The sequence below is a fragment of the Tasmannia lanceolata genome, unplaced genomic scaffold, assembly GCF_043159265.1.
Source record: "Tasmannia lanceolata isolate RefF3 unplaced genomic scaffold, GAP_Taslan_0.1 ptg000012l, whole genome shotgun sequence".
In the NCBI taxonomy this organism is placed as follows: Eukaryota; Viridiplantae; Streptophyta; class Magnoliopsida; order Canellales; family Winteraceae; genus Tasmannia; species Tasmannia lanceolata.
This window is the reverse complement of record NW_027518689.1, coordinates 36,949,469-36,972,857: the sequence shown is the minus strand read 5'-3', so window position 1 is coordinate 36,972,857 and position 23,389 is coordinate 36,949,469. Positions and strand designations below refer to the sequence as shown.

The 23,389-nt window shown below is 38.9% G+C and overlaps 1 protein-coding gene across 4 annotated transcripts in view; it reads right to left on the bottom strand.

The window, feature by feature from the left end:
* The window catches only part of LOC143888053 (Ubiquitin-like superfamily protein), a 31,107-nt gene extending 7,918 nt beyond the window's left edge, over positions 1–23,189 (bottom strand). For 3 of the 4 annotated variants that reach the window (XM_077392340.1, XM_077392341.1, XM_077392338.1), the window contains exons 1-15: positions 23,073–23,189; positions 19,269–19,421; positions 18,789–18,906; positions 13,509–13,616; positions 11,752–11,870; positions 11,455–11,538; positions 10,849–11,037; positions 10,500–10,569; positions 10,265–10,404; positions 8,059–8,223; positions 7,889–7,960; positions 7,673–7,799; positions 6,860–7,198; positions 6,511–6,773; positions 4,865–5,500 (exon numbers count right to left, since the gene is read on the bottom strand). In XM_077392340.1, coding sequence (XP_077248455.1) covers positions 4,865–5,500; positions 6,511–6,773; positions 6,860–7,198; positions 7,673–7,799; positions 7,889–7,960; positions 8,059–8,223; positions 10,265–10,404; positions 10,500–10,569; positions 10,849–11,037; positions 11,455–11,538; positions 11,752–11,870; positions 13,509–13,616; positions 18,789–18,906; positions 19,269–19,400 — 2,562 coding nt within the window. In that variant the 5' untranslated portion in view covers positions 19,401–19,421; positions 23,073–23,189. The remainder of the gene's footprint in view (positions 1–4,864; positions 5,501–6,510; positions 6,774–6,859; positions 7,199–7,672; positions 7,800–7,888; positions 7,961–8,058; positions 8,224–10,264; positions 10,405–10,499; positions 10,570–10,848; positions 11,038–11,454; positions 11,539–11,751; positions 11,871–13,508; positions 13,617–18,788; positions 18,907–19,268; positions 19,422–23,072) is intronic. The other variant, XM_077392339.1, reaches the window with a different exon arrangement.
* Between the last annotated feature and the right edge of the window lie 200 nt (positions 23,190–23,389).

Here is a 23,389-nt window from a genome sequence, read left to right as displayed (position 1 = left end):
ACTTTAGCCAAGTAATTTGTATAACCACCCTACCAAGCTTATTGGCCGATAATCCGCTATGTTTATTGCCCCTTTAGTTTTAGGAATAAGAGCTAAAGCATAAAGTAGAAATTTATGCTTTAGCAAAGTCCCAACAACTTAGGAAGAAAGCCAAACTGAAGTCATCCAGTCCGGTCTCAAAGCCTGATCTCCACTCAAGACAAACAGGCCATTCCTGATCTACTCTTCATCGAATGGTTTTTCTAAGGAGATTTGATCTCCCTCCTCCAACAAATTGAATACCATTCCATCAAGTCTAGAGCGACAAACTTCCTCAGACAATTGTAGGCCATTGTAAAACTCCAAGTTCTCCATTATTATCGCATTTTGCTCTCGTATCGTTCCTCACCCCCCACCCCCCCCCCCCCCCCCCCGCCCCAACAAATTGAATACCATTCCATCAAGTCTAGAGCGACAAACTTCCTCAGACGATTGTAGGCCATTGTAAAACTCCAAGTTCTCCTTTATTATCACATTTTGCTCCGTATCGTTCCCGCCCCCCCTTCCCCAAGCCATCTTCTATTAAGCTTTGTCTCCAAAAAACTTTCCTCCTGCAGCACAATGCGGAAAAAAATCCTCTTTTAGGGGTTCCACCTGTTTCACGTGTTCCGATCTGGCATAACCACTTTATGCCGCCCTTGAGACCTCCTGAATTCACGATAGCATCCGACCCTTTCTTTGAATCCCTGGCCGTTTGTTTTCTTGATTCTGTTCCTTTAGCTTTGCTTAACTTAGCTAAGTTTATGAACAATCACCACATCAGCTGGGCCTGTTGCTGACACCTCATTCCACCAACCTCCCGGTCTCTCCTCCATTTTAGGAACTTCAAGCCATGCTAGCTCAAAGTGGAAAGGAATATGACCCCGAGACTCTAGTCTGGGATGTAACGAGAAGGGGCAATCATCAGAAATAGCCTGGAACAAGGCTAACAGGCAAACATTGGGAACATGGGAAGGCCACCAAAAGCAGATGAGGAACCGATCAATCCTATACTGACTAGAACTCCTTGACCATGTGATTTGCGCCCCACTTAAAGGATGGTCGATGAGTTCAATTCTGCAAATAAAGTCTGAGAAAACCGACATACACTGGCTTGTTCTCCTACATCTAATCCTTTCCTCAGCTGATCTTATCACATTGAAGTCTCCCCCAATACACCACGGGTTCGACCACCTGGATCTGATGCCATCTAGTTATTCGATCTGCCTCCAAAATGGATCCATAAACTCCCGTAAAAGCCCATTGAGAGTGGTTGGCTACCCTTGTTTTTTAATGGTAAAGATTTCATGAAAGAATGGGGACCGAGATGGTCAAATACAAAGAAGAGAATGCAGGAATCATTTGACAATTACAAAATGTATCAAGGAGGAAGACAATCATAATGCTTTAAATCCTCCAATTGCACCCCCACCCCCCCCACCCCCCCTAGCTAGACCATCCACTAACCCGTTAGCCGATCTTCTCACATGACGAAAAGTAATAGCTAAAGGACCAACTATGTCCTGAATTTCCTCAAAGAGATGAACGAAGCGCCTTGGATAGATTTGAGAACCACATCGCCAACGTATAACATTACCAGAGTCTCCTCCACCACCACCTTGTTAAGATCCTCTCCCACTTTCTTAAGTACTACCAAAATAGAGAATCTTCCAATTAGTTCGTAGTTCACACACACACACAAATCCCCTCCTGGATTACTTGTCAATTCATGCCGTCCATTTTAGTTTCCCGGATACAGAGGACATTTTGTTTATGCTTTAGAATCCATTGCTTCACCTTGGCCTTTTTCTCGAGGGTACCCAGCCCTCTCACATTCCAAACAAGGATCTTCATGATAAAACAATCTAACCTAAGTTTCCCCCCTTGGAAGCAATACCTCCAACCCTTCCTCTATCCCTGCCTCTAACCATCTCCCTGATCATCCTTTTTCCTACCTCGATTCTAGATTCATCTGATGGATTCTTAATGCGTAGGTCCCTTAATTCGGCTTGGTTAAACATTCACCTCAGCTCCATTTCAGGTCCCAGATAGGATGAGCCTAGAAGCCTGCAGGTTTCCATAATATGGTTGACTAGCAAATCGTTCAGATCACTATTCGGCATTTGTCAGGTATTAGAAGTTATATCTTCTTCGATCAGCTGGATTATTGATAACTGATCACACTCCCCTGTAGCCATCTCTTTCTCTCCACTTGTCCCTTCCTGCCAAATGGGAACCTTTTTCCTACCCTCTTCAATCTCATTAAGCATCCTTCCTGAGGCATGTCTGATCCCTTCCTACCCTCTTCAGTCTCATTAACCATCCCTCCTGAGCATCTCAAAAGCTGAGTGCCTCAAAACTAGAAATTGTGCAGGTAAAGTGCTTAATTTGTCAGGTGGAGATAGAGAGGGGATAATATAATCACATAGAGTGGCAACTCCTATTATACATAATGAGAATATGGGGTTTGGTAATAATTGGATTAAATGGATCTACACATGCATTTCATCACCAAGCTTTTCAGTAGTAATTAATAGTAGCCACACGGATAACTGTACTAGTTCAAGGGGGTGTAAGGCATGGGTGCCCTCATGATTCATAGTGGTGAATTAAAGATTAAGTCTTATCCTTGCAATAGAAAGGAGCAGTCTCATTTGATAATATCCAAGCAAGTAGGAACTCCATCCAATCTCTTGTTCGAAAACGAATGGCTTTCGCTTTTGCAATCAAAGATGAATATTAGTACAATTTGGCAACGGGATTGGGCATTGAAGAAAGTGGAATGAATTAACTTGCCAAACTTTTGGGATGACTAGCCACTTCCCTTCCAATTATTTATCTTAGTTTACCTCATGGAGTTTGATTCTCATCTAAATCTCTTTCGAAGCCGAGGTGGAAGGTGAAGAAAAAAATGGTTGTCTGTGTGGAAAAGATATTCATTTTCTTTTAAGTGAAGAATCACCTTAACCTATGATTTTTATGTTTTTTAATGAGAACAAAAATAGAAGGGAGGAAGACTCTATCAAGACCAAGATCCAATTCTATGCTTTTTTATTTTTTGTTCAAGTAATTCTAAAGAAGAAGAAAAGCAGACTCCCACTTTCCTCTTCTTTCCCTTTCTTCTGCTACTTATTCTTTTATTATTCTTTTTTCTAATGGAATATTCTTTTATTATTCTTTCTACTCCACCTCTCCTATTTTTCCTCCTCTTTCTTCCTCCATCTAAGCTGCTCCATCTTTTCAATCTCTTGATTCCCCTAATCATGGCATTTTGGTCATTTAAGGAAAAATCACTTGCAATAAAAAATGGAATGGGTGGATATTTGGATGGGCTGGTAAATTGCTAGAATTTGGTCCATCCCTGTGCCTCCCAAAGTTGGTGTTTTTGGCTGGGCCGCCATTCAAAAGCGCATTCGGACGGTGGATGTTCTAAGGGAAAGGAAGATGTTGATTATAAATCATTGCGCTCTTTGCATTCAGGATGGAGAATCGGTAAATCATCCCTTTTTCCATTGCAAACTGGCTTGGGAGGTATGGGGAAGCCTCTTGGAAAGGTTTGGTATCTTTTCGGTCTTTCCCAAAGGTATTCTTCAAGTGTTGGAGTGTTGGCAATTTTCTCCATGACGGAAGAAAGGCAGAATTTTATGGCATATCTCATTCCTACTGGTTATCTAGGTGTTATGGAAAGAAAGGAATGCAAGTGTCTTTAAGGGACTTGCAAAAAGTGCCACTTATCCATCGTCTAAGATTTTGGCTCTAACAGTCTTTTGGGCAAAATCACTACCAAGTTTTAATTTCGTTTCTGCCTTTGATATGTGGAATGGATGGAGGGATGTGTGCTTCAGTTCTGAGTTTAAATCCCTATAGTTCAAGTTTGGGTGCCTCCGGAGAGGGGATTTCTCAAACTTAATTTTGACGGGTCGAGTCTTGGTAACCCGGGCCCAGCCAGCATTGGGTGAGTACTTAGAGATGAGGAAGGAGAAGTTAAATGGGCTTTCGCGGGCCCTATTGGTGTTGCCAATTCTAGTGAAGCGGAAGTTCGGGTGGTTCATCAAGGATTCAAATCTTTAGTGGGATTAAATAGAGTGGTGGTGAAAGGAGATTCCCTCAATGTCATTCGATGGCTATCCGGTTCTCATATATTCCCTCGGCGATTTGCAGAATTTTTCAAAGAGATTATGGACATAGTGGGTCTCTCTTGTATCTCCTTTCGACACATTAGGAGATCGGCAAATGCAGTGGTGGACAAGCTATCCAGGAGTGGGGTTCATTTGGAATCTCTTAAGCAATATGACTTTCTTCCTCCTAGAATTTTCTATCCACCTTTCTTGATTGTATATAGATTGTGTTCTCTCTCGTTATTCTTATTTTTTGTATTTTTTGACCATTCGGTCCTTCTAATGAAATCTTTTACCAGTAAAAAAAACGGAATGTGTGTTCCAAGTAAAAAGTAGGGAGTCCAAAATTAGCTCCTAAAAGAATTAAGTATATGACATCGAATCCCAATTTTAGACTCAAGATAACAACCTGTGATGTCATACAGTGCAGCTCTGAGCAATTCCATTGCAGATTTGCAGTTCTCTCATCTTCTTTCAATTTTCTTCCTTTCTCTTTGTATGAAATAACACTCATCAACCACTACACATATCACAATTCCATAGTTTTCCCAAATGCAGTATCTGACTGACAATGCGTTGCTCATCTCTTAGTATTAAATTTTGAGGAACCAGCTATAGATTGCACCTAACCATCTAGAAAGAATTACTTTGAAACAAAAAAATAATCGCAAACTTCCAGCCTCTAGATTCTATTTAGTAACTAAGAAGTAATAAAAATGAATACACACCTGAGAGTTGATGTCAACCACTTCATCATCTATGCCTGGTCTACTATCATCACATGGTGGTTGCGGATCCGATTGCAAAACATCGACGAGAGGAGCGGGAGATACCCTGCCGAGAGCTTGTGATACAACGGGCATCATCTGTTGAATCATACTTGAAAAATCGGTCCCACCTTGCCCCCTTCCCAACCCTGAAAACATGTTCCCGAGATTGCCGCCTTGACCTTCTACTTGTTGCGCAATTTGATTGAGTGTACTTCTAATGGAAGGGCTCTGAGTAACCTGTTCCAGTATATTTCTCAAACCAGCAGGAGAACCAACTCCGGCTTGCTCTGAAACACCAGCCAAAAGACTGTTCAAAGCAGGGCTCTGAAGAACCTGAGACATCATGGTTGCGGCATCGAATTGTCCATTAGTACCTTGCCCTCCCAATGGAAGGCTGTCCACAATTTGACTAAATACAGGGGGCAATTGCATTGACAAGCCATTGGCATCATTCCTGTTTGTATTAGAGCTCCGAGACGAAAGAGATTGCAAAAGCTGTTGGCCCACGGCAATCAATGGTTGATTTTGGTTTATAGCAGGGGTATCACTTGTACCAACATCTTTCCCTTGTGATTTCACACGCTTACTCCTCTTCTTGTCACATCAATGGAATAAACAGGTAATTGAGGCAACTCAGAACCAAGGTAAAATATGCTGATTATTATTTAAATCAAAGGTGATCCTTTGCGTCATAGGCTGTGTACAATGATTAATCGAAAAGAACATCAAGATAAAATAAGGGCCCATGTGGATACACCTCAGGTTTGGATTTGGATTTTTAAATTCAAATTCAGCATTTGGCAAGCGTCTTTTACATTTGGCAAAAATAAAGGCGCTTGTCAAATGCTGAATTTGAATTTAAAATTTTAAATTCAAATCCGAATAAAAATCCGAGGTGTATCGAAATGAGCCCTTTTGGATTGAAGCAAATCCACGTTAATTCCAAATTCTTGCAGTTAGTATAAATCTTGGATTTATATTAACTGCAAGAATTTACAATTAACGTGGCTTTGGCTCAAAAACAAATTCACATTAATTCCAAATTCTTGATTTATACTAACCGCAAGAATTCAAGAATTTGCAATTAACGTGGATTTGGCTCAAAACCAAATTCCATCGTAAAAAAACACTTGCCAAATTCTGAATTTAAATTTAAAAATCAAAATTCAACTCCAAATCCAAATCCGAGGTGTATCCAAACGGGCCCTAAGGCCACGTTTGGATACCTCATGCTTTTGTATTTGGATTTAGATTTGAGTTTTGGATACAAATTACATCAATCATCCTCACGCTCATGTTGCACGCGCGCACGAGAGAGAGAGAGAGAGAGAGAGAGGTCTGGCTGCTGCTGCAGCAAGGTCAAGGAGCAGTGAGGGTGAAGGTAATTGCCACAATTATTGATTTCCAAATAATGTCTTAAAGAACAGATTTGAAAGTCAGATTTTTATTCACCGTTGTAGCTGATTTGGAAATCTAAGGATCTGATCCAGTTCCAAATCTCAACTGCAAATGTGAGAAATCCAAATCTAAATCTTGTGGGTTTCCAAACGTGTCCCAAGAGAAATTGCCTGTTAAATTCAAATTCATTAATTTTACTTATTCACCTTAGGTTGCAAGCCTCCAAGCCCTAACCCCAACGGAACACTTTTGCCACTCCCAGACTGCTCTTGATCTTTACTGGATTGTTGAGGTTTATCTGCGGTAAGTGGATCATATTGACAATTTAAGGAGTCTCCTGTCGAGCTGGTTGATGTTTCTCTGGTCTTGACAGATCCATCAGCTGTCACGCTTTCCAATTGGTGGGTCCCATCATCATCACCCAAACTAGATCTAATGGAAGAATCCTCAAAAGCTGACTCTAACGGGCCTGGCCAAATTTAGGAAGAATTCAGTCAATCAACATCGACATTGATCCCGTTAATAAAAGAATTTAATCGTTACATATTAATTCACCTCTATGCAACAGGTCAGCAGTTTGAAAAGTAGAGCTAGACAGATGCCCGTCTGGGATAATGTCATCATCACTTGTAATATGGCTATATACTTCGGCGGTAACTCCAGTAGGCTCCAAAACAGAACTACCCATACTGGGCTGTACTCCCGGGGGCACTGCTGGACGAGAACCTTGTGCAACTGCGACGACCCTTCTCACAGGCAGTATGTGCGAAGAAGCGGAATCAACTGAACGAGTTCCATTTACACTTGCTTGGTTAGGAGGTTGGCCTGCATTAGTAGCTTCCCCGGTATTTGCCCTGGAGCCAACCGAAGCTAAGCCTGGAGCACCTGATGTCCCTGATGATAAAGAAAAATAAGAATGGGAGCCTGTATCGACAAAAGTCTATTAGGAGGGATGCAATTTGGTCGGGCCCAACACGAACCCAACGGGATCAACCCGATTTTTAGGGTTAGGGAAAACCAACCCGATTTAATTTCAGGTTGGGTTAGGGTTGAGGCCTTGGCAACCCGACCTCCGTCCTCTAATGTTATCAAGATTTTTTTGGGCGACGCTTTTTTCTTGTACTTTTTTGTTTTGCCCTAGGTGAACCCGAACCCAACCCGACCCGATGTCAGGTAAGATGGGTTGGGTTAGGGTTGAGAGATTTAGAGGCGGGTTGGATTAGGGTTTGACCATACTCAACCGGAGGCTCAAGTTGGGTCGGGTTAGGGTTGAAGGAATGCTAATTCGGGTTGGGCTAGGGTTGGCCCCAACCCAATCCAACCCGACCCGAGTTGCACCCGTAAGTCTATGCAATGTAGGACTCTCACCAGCATGTATATGAATGTTGATGTTTCGGGTGACATCTCTGAGGCCAACTGAACCTGACATGCCAGCATTTGCCTGAGGGCCAGCAGAAGGAACACCAAAAAGGGAGCTGGTTTGAAGAGGAAAGGGCTGCAAAGAAATATTATATTATATCAAGTTAATTTAGCTTCAACATGAATTGGAGGCAACATAATTTTATATAAAACATCACAAATAACCTGAACCATTATAGGATTTGGCCCAGATGGAGATATATATACTGCCGGTCCCGCATTCACCAGAGATTCAGCCTACAATTTGCACAACATTTGCACAGCATTTTTAAATTTAAAGTTTGCTCTGAAAATCAGAACTTGAATTAATGCGTGGAGAAAAGAGAAAAGCATACAGGAGACTGCCCCATACGCAGCATCAGAATTGTACGCCCAAGCTCTAAAAGAAGAGCACCTAAGTGTTGCATGGCAACTCCTACTTGCATTGCTTCAACCTGGATTTGGCCTCGCATCACAGGGTCAACAGTGGGCCCATCTCGTTCTAAGCGATCTGCAATATTCTACAAACTTGCAGCAAATTACGATCAAGTCCTAGAACAAAATTTGCAGGTTTAAACACAAAGTGAAGAGCAACAATATGCAAAGCAATGTTATACGGAATCTCATCAAAATATAAGTGAAATTACAGAGACTAAAGAGTTGATTCAGCAAATGTGAAATCCTGCATTATCTAAGCGGAAAACAAAATCCATGTAAAATATGCACCCAAGGATGCACAAATTTCAACCAAGTTAATTCCTACAATGATTAGATGGTCTAGAGCAACAGAAGGCCACACAGTAGACAAGTTCAGATGTGTCAAACAAAAAACAGACAAAATAATATAATATATCTGGTGGAATTACAAAGTTTGGCAGCAAAAAGAACCTAGAAAATTAACTAATCTTCTCTAGGCTGTGTATTTTCCAACACAGAAACTCACAGGTTTAAACTAAGTGAGGAGCTACGTAGTGTATCTGTGTGAAGCATTTTTTTTTTAATGAAAACTCAGATCTGTGTGAAGCATAAACTGATATGAATCAAATGAATGGTGGGCTTACAAACTCTAGAAGCAATTAGAATTCTAATCATAAGTGAACTTCTAGAAAGTTCAATCTTTGTGCCTTGAGAATGGTTTGAACACCAAAACTGCTTTTTTTATGGGTCCCTCAATTCTTTAATTATATTTCCTTCTTTAATGCCAATTTTCAACTAACAGTTTCGGTATTCATACAATGCAATCACAGGGAGATCCAGTGGGTCCATTTTTTTCAATGGCCCCAGTGGGTCCAGATTTGATGCCAGACTAAGATTTCAGCCACAAGATTGAGGCTTGCAAAAAAATGAATGGCTAAAAGGCAACTTTAGGACATCTTTTCATCATGGTTAATCAAAGGTAAATAACTTATTTGATTGACTAGCAACACATCGGCATATGTGATTGGTGATCAGTACTGTTGATCCAATGCCATCACGGAGAGACCCAGTAGGTCCAGGTTTGATGCAGAAATGAGATCTCCGTCCCAAGATTGAGGCTTGCAAAAATGAATGGCTGAAAGGCATATTTAGGACATCTTTTTTACCGTTCTTCATCAAAGGTGTGGAATAATCCGATGAGGGTGGGATCAAGGCTCAATAGGCTGAACTTTTGATGGTGAACAGTATACATGGACCCAATCACCATACATGTGGAAGTGGATCCATCCCATAAATGGTCGTTTTCTTTCAAAACAAGATAATCGTCTTAAGAAATCATGTAGAATATTATTATAACCTTTATGATAAAAAGGAAAAATAAATAACAAGAAAATGAACCACTGCAATTCTCAAAAATAAAATTTAGTTTTAGGGAGAAACTCATCTTCCAGAGCCTAATGCAAGGACAAATTGAAAATGGGTAGCATAGAAAATGAGAAACAAATGGCCATAATCAACCAAATAAGCATACATAATATCAAACTGAGGCACATACAGAAAACTGACAGGTACAAATTCAGAAAATAGCAAGCAGAAGGGAGTAGCACATAAGAATGTACCACTTTTTTATAACCTGTGAAACAACCAATTACTCCAATAGCTTACGCTGTTGGAGATGGTGTTATTTAATGTTTTATACTTTAATACTCCACCTCACTTGTGGCACCTCTTTTTAGGGTCAACCTATACGTGGCACAAGTGGCCCCTGTTTTGGGTTGGCCATTACATGTGAATTTTTAATATCAAGGAGATTTGAACACAAGACCTTTTCCCTGATACCATGTGAAACAACCAATTACTCCAAAAGCTTAAGCTGTTGGAGATGGTGTTACTCAATCTTTTATATTTAACATAACCAAAGACCTAAGACAAAGATGAATTGCAACATAAGAAAGCCGAAATGAATTATTCCCTTCCATAGCATCCCGAGGCACAAAGAAAAATAGCAAACCTAACGTGCTTGCAAAGTGTAATGTCACAGTTGATATAAATAAACCCTAAATCGTAAACCCTAAACCCTAAACAACAAATCATCCTGATGGAGGATATGTATATTAACCAAGGAAAATGATGTATAGGACATACAGAAAGTGCAGCTCCAGCATGGTCATTGAGAAGTTCTTGTGCTCGCCGTATAACAGAGACCAAAACCTCCGGCGTTGGCAATCTCTGTACATTAGGAGATGGAATATCTGGGTTTGGTGGGGAAGGAGATGACTGATGACCTACATAAATTGCAAAAAGAAGGATCAAGTTAAGCACAAGAGATAGATGGTTTCCAATCCCAAATAATCAAAACCAATACATCCAAATTTATTACCATTGGGTGATAATACCAGCTCCATGCGGTTTATAAACTCAGCAATGGTTGTCAGTGAATCAGGAATAACCTGTATTTACAGATAATATGTCAAGTAAGACTAGCAAAATTCATATATAATGTAAAATAATACAAAAGGAAAATGATATCAGCACGACCATGCTTTGATATTTTCACTAATGTATCTTGTCTTTTAGTATTTAAAGACCTGTCAAAAGGTTATTGCAATTCCCAAAAAGCTCCCACGAGCCAATTAAAGAAGAAATGACAGCTGGGTTTGTGCAAATATCAAAATATGGTTGTCCTCATAACATTTCCCATAATACAAAGAAGAAATAAGAATAACTACCATAGGATGTGAAGGAACTGCTATTGATCCTGTCAATGGGAACAGTAAAGACTGATGCACAGATTGAAATGGCTGGTTAATAAATGCCTGTCCAGGCTGTACTCCATTCACAGTCTGACTACGGCTGCCAGTGTTCCCCAGTGTACCTTCTGTTGCAACCCCTTGAGGGGGCTGATTGGTAGCACCGGACTGAAAAGCACAAACACAATATAATACCTTTTTTTTGAAAGATCACAATATAAGACCTAGGTCACAAATATCTCCGATATTTTCAAAATATAGCGATTTTATTGCAATATTTTGATAAAACAACTAAATCCATAAATAATTCCGGGAATTTAAAAAATATATACCGATATTTTCATTTACCGGAATAATATTACGATATTTTATATTTTTTCTTAATTTATATATTTTTATATTCTTTTATATAATTTTATTTTATCGTTTCTTCCCAATATAAACCCAAAAAAATAAAAAAATAAACTAATATATCCTGAGATTTTCCCTTACCAAGAAATTCCCAAGAACGGTATTTGTGACATAGTATAAGAATGCAAAGAAACTTCTATTGAAACAATTGCTACACGAAAGAGCATTACTCACAGCAGTTGTGGATGACATGTTGCCAGCCCCGCCAGCAGCCGCCAGGTTTCCAATTCCAACAGAATTTAGAATGGACCCTATCATCTATAAATACAGAAACATGAAATAAGAATCCTATCATATAGTTAGATATAGGCATGACACTATAAATAATATCATTGAAAACAACTGCAGAAAAATCCAACTGAATCAGTTGCAGCAATCGGACGCCCTAAAAATTGGAGTGGGGATACCCTATGTCACCAGAGAGAGAGAGAGAGAGAGAGAGAGAGAGAGAGAGAGAGAGAGAGAGAGTACCCGACTAAGGTCAGGTACCATGCCTTCACCCTGCTCCCCGACATTGAATGTTCCAAGCACTACACTGTGTGAAACTTGTCCAATCCTGTTACGTGGCACTCCAGCAGTAGAATCACTTCCTGTCAAATACAATAGAAATTACAGACTATAAAACTACTGTAATCAGCTCCAAAGGAAAACAACTAGTCACAAATGTTCAAAACAAAGTGCAGGACACAACAGAAAACAAACCGCATGTTTAACGGAAGGGATCTTATTATGCAGAACAAATCTACGATTAATGCTGTGATACCATTTCCCAAATGAAGTAGATTTTTTTTCGAATGGCGAGAAGATTTCATTAAAGAAGAACAGAGACCGAGAAGGTCCCTGGAAATACAAAGCTGACCAACTATATAAAAGAGCTAAAAACCTTTTCAACTATATAAAAGAGCTAAAAACCTTCTTTCTTTCTTTTTTTTGAACGGGGGGAGAGAGAGAGAGGGGGGGGAGGGGGGGGGAGGGGTGTTCAGGTCAAAGAGTTCAATACTCTCACTGGAAACCCCTTCTCTAGCCTATCCACCTCGCCATTTGCCGAACGCCTAACATGACTAAAAGATATAGAGATGCCACACCAGTTCTGTCGTGAATCTCATCAAATAAGGAGGCAAACCTCCAAGGAACCACTTTAGATATGAAGTAGAATTATATTATAAGTCTAAAACTCTTAATTAGACGGGGAAAAGACAAGCCTTTGATTTACCTATTACTTACCTCGTAGAATAGTGGTGAGTGGTGTTTGGTTGTCAACATCAATGAGTAGAGGTAGGGAGTGTCATTACCAGTATATATAGAGGGGGGGAGAGCATCATACGCAAGAAATCCAAGCAAAATTCCATCTTTTTTGTGGAATTTGGCTTGGATTTCTTTGGAAGGAGACAAGGGTGACACATCAGGAAATATGCAATTATTAAGTAGGAAACATCCTTGGAAGTCTTTATGGATTTCAATACTGTACTGGCAACAAAACAAGGGGGTTTTGCTGATGTGGCACCCAAATGCCAAGCAAAATCCCCGTCATCTTGGCCTTTGTGCAACCAAACACACCCTAAAGGGAGGTCAATGCCTCGGTGAGTTGAAGATTACTTAAATATCTTTAAGAGAGCATCAATATCTTGTAATCCTATTGCTAATGAGTATTAGGTCTTTTCCTGTGCCCTATGGGGAGCTTTTTGTCGTGCCTTGCCTTGAGGCACGCCTCAAGGCATAAGCCTTAGATGCCTTTGAAAACACAGATGAGCCATTACAATTGTCTGATCGAAAACTCTTTTGGGCACTTGGAGTTATTTTTCCTATTTTAAACTCTTCCTGAAAATTATCATGTCAATTCAAATAGATCTTGCCAGAGTCAGCAAGTCAATTAAGTTTGGTGGTAGCAACCCAGGAGCCAATACTAAGCCTCTGAACCTTTCCGCATGTGCACATGGGAGGTGTTAATCCAAACCACATATGATTGATCAACTGGGAAGAAAGAACAGTATCACGGATGGGGTGACTCATTTTAAATGTGGATAATAAAAGATGAAACCCAGGAGGAAGTTAGAGGAGATAATTAAAGTGAGGAACAGACAATTGTAAGAAAAGTAACTATTCTCTATAATGCCTAAATGCATTCCAATGTGAATTAGTGTAGTATGCAAGCCAGTTAATTGAGCAGGAAGATCAGAGGTAGATATCAAAACACATTTAAGAACTTATTGTAGATTATAAATCAAAACCTCTGTTATCGTTGTTTCCATCAGTCTCTGCAGAATTGGTCCCTGTCGGAGTTTGTGACTGGATTGGCTGTCTTGCAACTAAATGCAGTGTATGTCCATCTTCCAATTCTAGGTAGAGTAAAGGAACACAAAAGCACGGAAAGAGAAACTAAAAACATGCAAAACACAGAAACATGTGAGATAACCAATGCTGGCAGATTACACTCTGTAACTGAAAAAATATGCAATGTCACTTGTAAGAATCAAAACATGCGAGATAACCAATGCTAGCAGATTACTCTGCAACTGAAAAAATATGCACTGTCACTTGTAAGAATCAAAGACGGACTCTTTATTATGGGCTTTGCTTCAAGTATGATAACAGGAACACCCTTTAATGGATACAGATTCCTACCAGCAGCACGCACATGCGCGCGCACACACACACAGATATATATAAAGCAGTGATACAGACAGTTTCAAAAGATTATATCTGTCTGCAGGTACAAGACTCATATTAAAAAAATGGTTAAGCAGATCTAAATTACATGATCACAGGACACCCATGATTGATAGAGATTCCTGCCAGCAGCTTACATACATACAAACATACATATTATATATACATACATACATATTATGAGGAAAGTGTCTCTAGTCGACCGACTAGAGAACCTTCTCTAGTCCACTGGCTAGAAACACACTGGGCCCACGTTGTTTGGATGATCCAAAGCATTCATTTGATAGGCCCTAACATAGATAGGGTGTGCCCAAAAAATCAGCCCCATAGGATCATCCTAACCCTTCGATTTGTGGAGCTAAAAAATGGACAGATTTGTGTAGATTTATAGCCGTCCGTTTTAACCTCCACAAATCGTAGGGTTGGGATGAACCTATGGAGCTGTTTTTTTGGGCACACCCTATCTATGTCAGGGCCGCTCAAATGAATGGTTTGCATCACCCAAACAATGTGGGCCCCCACTGTATTTTTTGCCGACGGACTAGAAAATTTCTCTAGTCGACCAACTAGAGACACTTTTCTCACATATTATATATATAACAGTTGTCTATCCATTTTTTTCCCTGCATTTTTGGATGGGTTAGGATGATCATATGGATCTGATTTTTTGTGGACACCCTATCTAGGTAAGGGCCTTTCAAATGAATGGTTTGGATCACCCAAACAATGTGGGCCCACACTGTTTTTAACCCGACCGAGTAGATAAGCTTATCTACTCGACCGAGTAGTATATATATATATATATATATATATAGAGAGAGAGAGAGAGAGAGAGAGACAAAAGTGTAGCTACACATACGTGTAGCTAACTTAGCTACACCAACGGCTTAAAATACAGTGGGCCCCACATTGTTTGGGTGATGCAAACCATTCATTTGATGGGCCCTCACATAGATAGGGTGTGCCCAAAAAATCAGCTCCATAGGATCATCCCAACCCTACGATTTGTGGAGGCAAAATTGGACGTGTAAAAACCTTCACAAATCTATCAATTTTTGCCTTCACAGTTTGAAGGGTTGGGATGATCCTATGGAGCTGATTTTTTGGGCACACCCGATCAATGTGAGGGCCTATCAAATGAATGATTTGGATCACCCAAATAATGTGGGCTCACTGTATTTTAAGCCATCGGTGTAGCTAAGTTAGCTACACGTATGTGTAGCTTCACTTAACTCGTATATATATATATATATATATATATATATATATATATATATATATATATATATATATATATATATATATATATATATAGAGAGAGAGAGAGAGAGAGGAAATGGTTTGTGAGCAGCTGCTCAGATAAGCTTATCTGAGTAATGCTCACAAACCATATGGGGGGGAGGCACATTTTTTGGGGAATCCAAAGCATTCATTTGGAAGGCCCTTCCATGGATAGGGTGTGTACCAAAAATCAGCCCTATAGGATCATCCTAAACCTGTCCATGTTTCTGCCCATTTTTCCCCTCCACAAATGGCAGGTTTAGGATGATCCTATAGGGCTGATTTTTGGTACACACGCTATCCATGGAAGGGCCTTCCAAATGAATGCTTTGGATGCCCCCAAAAATGTGGCTATATATATATGGGAAAATTGTTCGTGAGCTTGAGCTCATATAGCTTATATGAGCTAGAGTGCCACAAAAACATGGGTCCCACATTTTTGGGGTGATCCAAAGCATTCATTTGGAAGGACTTTACATAGAAAGGGTGTGTACCAAAAATCAGGCCCATAGGATCATCCTAACCCATCCAAAAGTGGAGGGGAAAATGGACAGACATTGTTTGTCGACAAAGCTGCCCATTTTTGCCCTCCACTTTTGGAGGGGTTAGGATGATATAATGGACTTGATTTTTGGTACACACCCTATCTATGATGGGGCCTTGCAAATGAATGGTTTGGATCACCACAAAAAATGTGGGACCCATGTGGTTGGGCACTCTAGCTCATATATATATATATATATATATATATATATATATATATATATATATATAGAGGAAAAGGATTGTATGCTCGAGTGTACCTAACCTTAGGTACGCTCGAGTGCCAAATCACATGGGTCCCACATTTTTTTTGGTCATCTAAACCATTCATTTGCAAGGCCCCATCATAGATAGGGTGTGTACCAAAAATCAGCACCATTGAATCATCCTAACCCCTCCAAAACTGGAGGGCAAAATGGGCAGATTTGTGGACAAACAGTGTCTGTCCATTTTGACCTCCACAAATGGATGGGTTAGGATGATCCTATGGAGCTGATTTTTGGTATGCACCCTATCTATGATGGGGCCTTGCAAATGAATGGTTTAGATGACCCAAAAAAATGTGGGACCCATGTGATTTGGCACTCGAGCGTACCTAAGGTTAGGTACACTCGAGCGTACAATCCTTTTCCTCATATATATATATATATATATACGCACTAAAAAAAACCCGACAAAGCACTGTACGGACCACATCATAGGTTGATCCAAACCGTCCATGTGATGGAACACAACATAAATAGGTTGTGCCAGTAAAATCATTTCCATAGGCTGATTCTAGTCCTCCAATCTATAGCGGTTTCCATAATTGTTATTCCTCTTAAGGTGCCCGGAATTCGTTAATATTTTTCCAGGTGTCTGGAATTTGTAATATCATGTAATCTATTCACAAAAATCCGTAGTATTATGCAACATATGTACCCAATCCGTAATTTTACAAAGAAAAAACGACACTATGTTGACTTTGTCCACTTTTTTTTATTACAAAAGCATAAAGGAGGGTGGTAGGATTGAAATTGTGTGGCTTTAATGGGCGCCTTTGTTAAATAGCATAAAGGAGGGGGTAGGATTGAAATTATGTGGCTTTAATGGGTGCCTTTGTTAAAAAGCATAAAGGAGGGGGTAGGATTGAAAATATGTGGGTTTAATGGGTGCCTTTGTTAAAAAAAAGTCAAAAAAAAGGGATGTGTAATTCTATTAGAATTTTGGGAGAAATTCAAATAATTTATATATATATATATAGCAGAAGAGAAAAGGAGAGAATTATTTGAATTTCTACCAAAATTCTATGAGAATTACACATCACTTTTTTTGACTTTTTTTAACAAAGGCACCCATTCAACCCACATATTTTCAATCCTACCCCCTCCTTTATGCTTTTTAACAAAGGCACCCATTAAAGCCACATAATTTCAATCCTACGCCCCTGCTTTATGCTTTGTTAATAAAAAGAGTGCACAAAGTCAACATAGTGACGTTTTTTCTTTGCAAAATTACGGATTGGGTACATATGTTACATAATACTACGGATTTTTGTGAACATATTACATAATACTACGGATTCAGGACGCCTTTCAAAATATTGACGAATTCCGGGCACCTTAAGAGGAACAACAATTATGGAGACCTCTATAGATTGGAGGGCTAGGATCAGCCTATGGAAATGATTTTACGGCCACAACCTATTTATGTTGTGTTCCATCACATGGATGGTTTGGATCAACCGATGATGTGGTCCGTACAATTCTTTGTCGGCCCGTGCATCGCACGGGGTGTTTTTACTAGTATGTATATATATATATATATATATATATATATATATATATATATATATATATATATATATATATATGCGGAGAGAGAGAGAGACACACACACACAATATCTAGACACACACACACACAACAATGGTGCAGCATCAAAAGATAGATTTGTCTGCAAGTACAAGACATATACTCAAAAAAAAAAAAAAGTTTAAGCAGACCAAAATCAAAAGATTAGATCCATCTACAAGTACAAGACTCGTAGAGAGAGAGAGAGAGAGAGAGAGTGTGTGTTTTAAGCAGATATAAATTACATGATCACATGACATGAATACTTCAGCCATTTAGGCCAAAATGAAATAAAATTCATATCTAGGGTTCCAAGCATGGTTTTAAATTTCAGTTTCGATACCGGTTTTGGACCCCACCGAAATCGAAATTTCGACCGAAATCCGGTGAAACAATAAAAACACTATTTTATTTTATACCAAATTTCGGCTGAAATTTCGGTAAATATTAAATTAATTAAAAAAAACAGTTTTTTGCATGAAATTTCTGGGAAAAACGAACTTTTGACCGAAATTTCGGACGAAATAAAATACCATTTTGGGTATTAGTGATTTCGGTGTCATTCTCCACCGAAATTTCGGTCCAAGATTTAAAACCATGGTTCCAACTTCCAAGCATCACAGCAGGAACACCCATGAATGGATACAAATTCCTACCAGCAGCTTACATGTCTAACATGGGTGTAATATCAAAAGATAAAAAAAATTAGCAGATTGATATCACACTATCACTGTATTATGACCGGTCAAAGAAATTGTGATTACCAGATTAGAATCGAAACATGAACTAATTATCACAATACTACAGATGAGCCCATTATCTGTTAAAAAAAATTCCAAAAAATGTATTTAATTTCAACTAATATATCAACATATTTTATTTTTCAAAACAGTAGCCCTAGTTCCCCATCATAGAGCAACCAAGGGTTAAACACTACACGTTGAACTTAGTACTTCGGGTACTGGAAACAACAAATATAATATGCAAACTCGGCAACTAATCGGTTGTGGGATGCTTTTGTGGGCACAAAATCAGCAATGATACCAAAAATTATGGAGCAAAATATTCCAAATATCAAAAACACAAAAAGTATGAAATAACTGAAACCGTAGATTCCTCATAAATCACCAGAAGATACAAAAAGAAGTAAGATATGTTGCATAACAAAATGAAATTGGAGGATACGATATTCGGAGAGGATGTGATCATCTTTTAACACTTTTCCCCTAAAAATTAACCGTTGCTGTCCAACTGGAAGACCAATTGTACTTGCTATTTTCTCCTTGAACGAAGAAACTGGCATCTGAAGAAATTTTATGTCAGAAACACAGACATATGGTCACACCACCATGTGCTAGAAATTTTTAATACAAAGAAAATAGCTCACAAAATCAACAAGAATTCTTCAGATGTCACAAGCATATAGATATATGGTCACACACAATATGCTAGAATTGTTGATACAAAGGAAATAGCTCACAAAAGTCCTCCGAAGTTAATGAAATATCTTGACAAAACGATGCAATTTCCACATTCGACATGTTTAAAGGCAATGCATTCAAATTAAAACATATAATGGATGAGTGATGTCATAGTAAAAAAAATCTAACAAAATCAAAATATTTTAAAACAAAAACAGTATGAAGGTTAGCTAAACAACATTACATTTTTGTTCACCCGAAAAGTGTAGATCTGAGAATCCAGAGTCTTGACATTGACCTCAACAATTGATTCGGAACTTCCATCATTAATGATGGAGGAGGTACTTGTACCTTCCACCGAACTTTCATCTGCCATGATCCTCAAGAGTACAAAAACCTAAGATAAAATGTAAATACAGAAATTAAAGAACCAATCAGATATGTGCAAATACTTAGTATCATATGCTACTACACAAAAAGCAGCTCCATCACAAGCAGAGTTAGCGCAAGCTAATGAAAGACTTTATGAAAATGTATGCCACCAGGGACCATACAACTATTTATGAAACTATGTAAAACTCGATTCATTCGACAGTAGCCCTTAGCAAAACTGGCCCGGGAATTTCATATGCAGGTCCAAAAGATCTAATCGGCCCCAAACTCAAATATACAACATTACCAAGGATTTCCACAATCTTAAATACTGGATAGTTTCTAATAGAAACATTCAAAAATATGAAATCGTTAGATTTAGATAATGTAGAAGTTACTTCTCCCTCAAAAGTTCAAAATAATAATAGAAATCAATAACTGCATGCCATTCAAAAAAAAAGGAACCAATAACTATACCAGCCCTGATTAGGCACTCAAAAAAGGATTTTGTCATCCACAAACTAATGAGGAAAGAAATTCAAGATGAAACCCTTCTAAATCGCTCACCCAAGCCTCTGAACTGCATTCTGCATCTACCTTTCTGGATGAAAAATAACTGACCATTTAGGGAAGCCCCGAGTCCACAGATCCCCAAACAGGCATCATAAATGTTTTACACTATAGCCAATCCGTGAGCAATATGGAAAAGGGGACAACTCATACTTAGAACCCATAGAGAGAATTACATCAATGTTTTGGAGCCATTAGATCTCTAAAACTGAAGAGCAATAATCACCCATACTAGGTACTACTTTCAATTCTGAACCTAACATTAGATGTCTAAAACTTAGTAGCAATTATCTTCCATCCTAGGCAATTCTTCCAATTCTAAAACTCATCTTGTACCTGAAATAAGTACAATTATCATAAATTATTCCAACCATATTTTAACTCAATGAATATCTGCATTATACGTACTTCATATCATCTTTAAAAGTAGCTTTCCTACAAATGCAATCACTTTAGGGGATCGATAAGAACTACCCCAAATTTGTCGGTGGGAGACAATGAGAGAGAAGTATATAGAAATTTTTTTATCAATAAACTATGCACAAGCTCTCTTCAAATGGTACCACAAATTTTTGCAGCGATAGATAGAGTATGGAAGTCTACAGATGAATAGTTCGAACTTGCAAGGACGTTGGTCTACTTGAGACGGAATTAGACTCTGTTGCCCAATAAGTTTGCAGCCTTTGCACTCAAATTTGGGATGAGCCTATTGCCCAATGAATTTGGATCATTAAATAGAATTACTCAACTAGCCCATAAAGTGGAAGAATTACTCCAAGCAATTCGCAATCAGCCCACCAGATCAAACATTACAAGCAAAGGAAGGACTTTTAGTGCATCTTAAAGAACTAAAAGAGATCATCAGACCACTACATCAGCCCATATGATTTCTAAACCTAAACCTTAATAAGGAGGTTCATCCGTTCACAAACAGGGGGAAAGCTTGTCTAGTTTGCAGAATGACAGCTCGAACAACACTAAGAGTGTGGAACAGTTGCTCATCTATCTATTGAGTACCTACTCGAAAAGCCAATTTCATTGAATAGAAACGAAAAAAATGAGAATGAATAGCCACATGAAAAATATGAAGATCGGAGGATCTTAACTTAGATCTAGAAAGTGTGGAGTCACTTGTGATCCAAAAAGTGATTTTCTCATCAAAACAAGAGCTACATGACGATTTGCATGTGGTGCTTTGTGCCAAAAAAATAGGCACGATGATCACTAGTGGTGGCTCATAATGCATTACGCGCTGTCAGGAGGTAGAATTCTTGCGTGTATTCTCTCATAGATTTCAGACCTTGTTGAAGGCCTAATAGTCTCTAATAAAAATTAGCCCTGGAGTCAATTGGAAGGTATTTACTTTTCATTTTTCCACGGATGTAGTGAGCAATATGAGCTGTCAGGAGGTGGGGTGTAGTGAGTAGTAGCTTGCTCATTATCTTCAATAATGTCATCCACATGCTGTCAAGAGAAAATAGGAGGAAAGGAGAATAGAGGGAAACTAGAGGAGAAAGGGGGAGATGGGAGAAGGGAAATGAGAGGAAGAAGAGTGGGAATGTGGACAACCCCCACGTCTAGGTTCCCAAAATAAGAAAAAAAAAATGCGGCCCAGGCTCCCGTCATTGCGGGGTACGGGGAGGGCTAGATGTACGCAACCTTACCCCTACTTTGCAGAGAGGCTGTTTCAGTGACTCAAACTCGTGACCACTAGGTCACAATGGAGCAACCTTATCGTTGCACCAAGGCTCCCAAAATAGAAACAAAAATCAAAATAGAAAAGTGTGCAAGAAAATGGAAACTGACCTAGATGCAAAAATAGAAACTAGACTAGAATAAAAAGTGATCAAAATAAAAAGTCTCCTAAGGTGTTCAACACTGGATCGCATCAATATTGATGTTGTAGTTGTGCTATGAAAGAAGCCTCTTCATCTCTTCTATGTGTGGTGTATTCTGTGTTGATGATTTAATGCAATAGAAAGGATCAAAGAAAGTCGTGAGAAAGATTGTGGTGATGCCAAGCAGATTACGAGAGTAAAATAAGTGTAATTGAATAGGTAGAATTCAAGTACATGACCCAAGTTGAATTCCTTGGGCTGGTTTGGATACCAGATGGGTTTGTAGCTTTGACTTAGGTTGTGCTTGCGTGAAGTCGCTGAACCCAACTTGTGTTTGGGCGGGGTTTAGATTTAAAATGTCATATATTACTCGGATATACCCCTATCCAAGTAAATTAGGCCCAACAACCAACCCTAGTAAGAGGGGCAATGTCAGTTGTAGCTAGTTGTAGCTTACGGAAAAAGCTGAGTCAGACTGGAAAAAGAAGATTTAGATCACTTGATTGAGGAAGGAGACTCTCTAACTGTGGTTCAGTGTTTGAAGTGAGGTGCTAGTTCCCCATGAGGTTTATTGATAGCTAGAGGAAATCTTAGACAGAGATGAGGGCAATTCTCTCTTTTTTTTCAGCATACTTGGTGCTCAACCAATAGTGAGGCAGGCAGGTTGGCACGTTCTAGGTAACCAGAACTGACCTGGAGATTTTTAGTTTCTCCCCCTTCGATATTAGATCTTTCTTTTCTTTCTTCTTTTTTTTTTCTTTTTTTTCGGTTTGCAAGTGACCATCTCGGTCAACAGGCCTTGGCCCTGTTCTTTTAATAAAATTCCAATGCTATTATAAAAAAAACAAAGAAACAAGATAGGAAACATATTATTGATATGCATTTCATCAGATTTTTCAGGCGGGTACACAAGCATAGCATTCAATGTCAGAAAATTGAAAGGCATTAACTAAGAGTATGACGCAAGTAGATGAAATGTTCATATTAGGTTCATAGCACACAACATACAAAGAGAAAAGAAAATTTAGGGCATCATTCTCTGAACAAAAAAAAAATGAATTTTGCACTATCATATAAACAAGAAAAAAAAATGAGAAAGCACACATGTAGAAATCTTTCAAACCAAAAAACACGGTATAAACAGCTCCTAATTCTTCCATTTCAAGAAAAAAAAAAAGGAAAAGATTGGGGCCTAGGGTTTCTCAGTGCCAACCAGAAAGTAATAGATGAAAGGGAAGAAAAATAAAAATAAACAATCAAAATCTTGCCTTTTTGTTATGAATACTCTGAAATCAATCGAGAGCGTGAGAATTAAACAGAGGGAGGACACCAGGAAAGCGAAAATTTTCGAGAACTTGGTAGAGAATTAAAATGTCCCCCTATCGCGTTTTATACCTTTTTCATTTTTTTCTTTTGTTTCCCCTTTTTAATGAATATGCTACAATCATTCGCGCAAGTATCATACTCTTGTTTTCATAAGCAAGTCGTACACATGGCCTTTGATTGGGGTGATCGGAACCGTTCATCTTATTCATCATTGTTATAGTGCTTCTTCTTTATGTCCCGAGGCAATATGGATGATCCT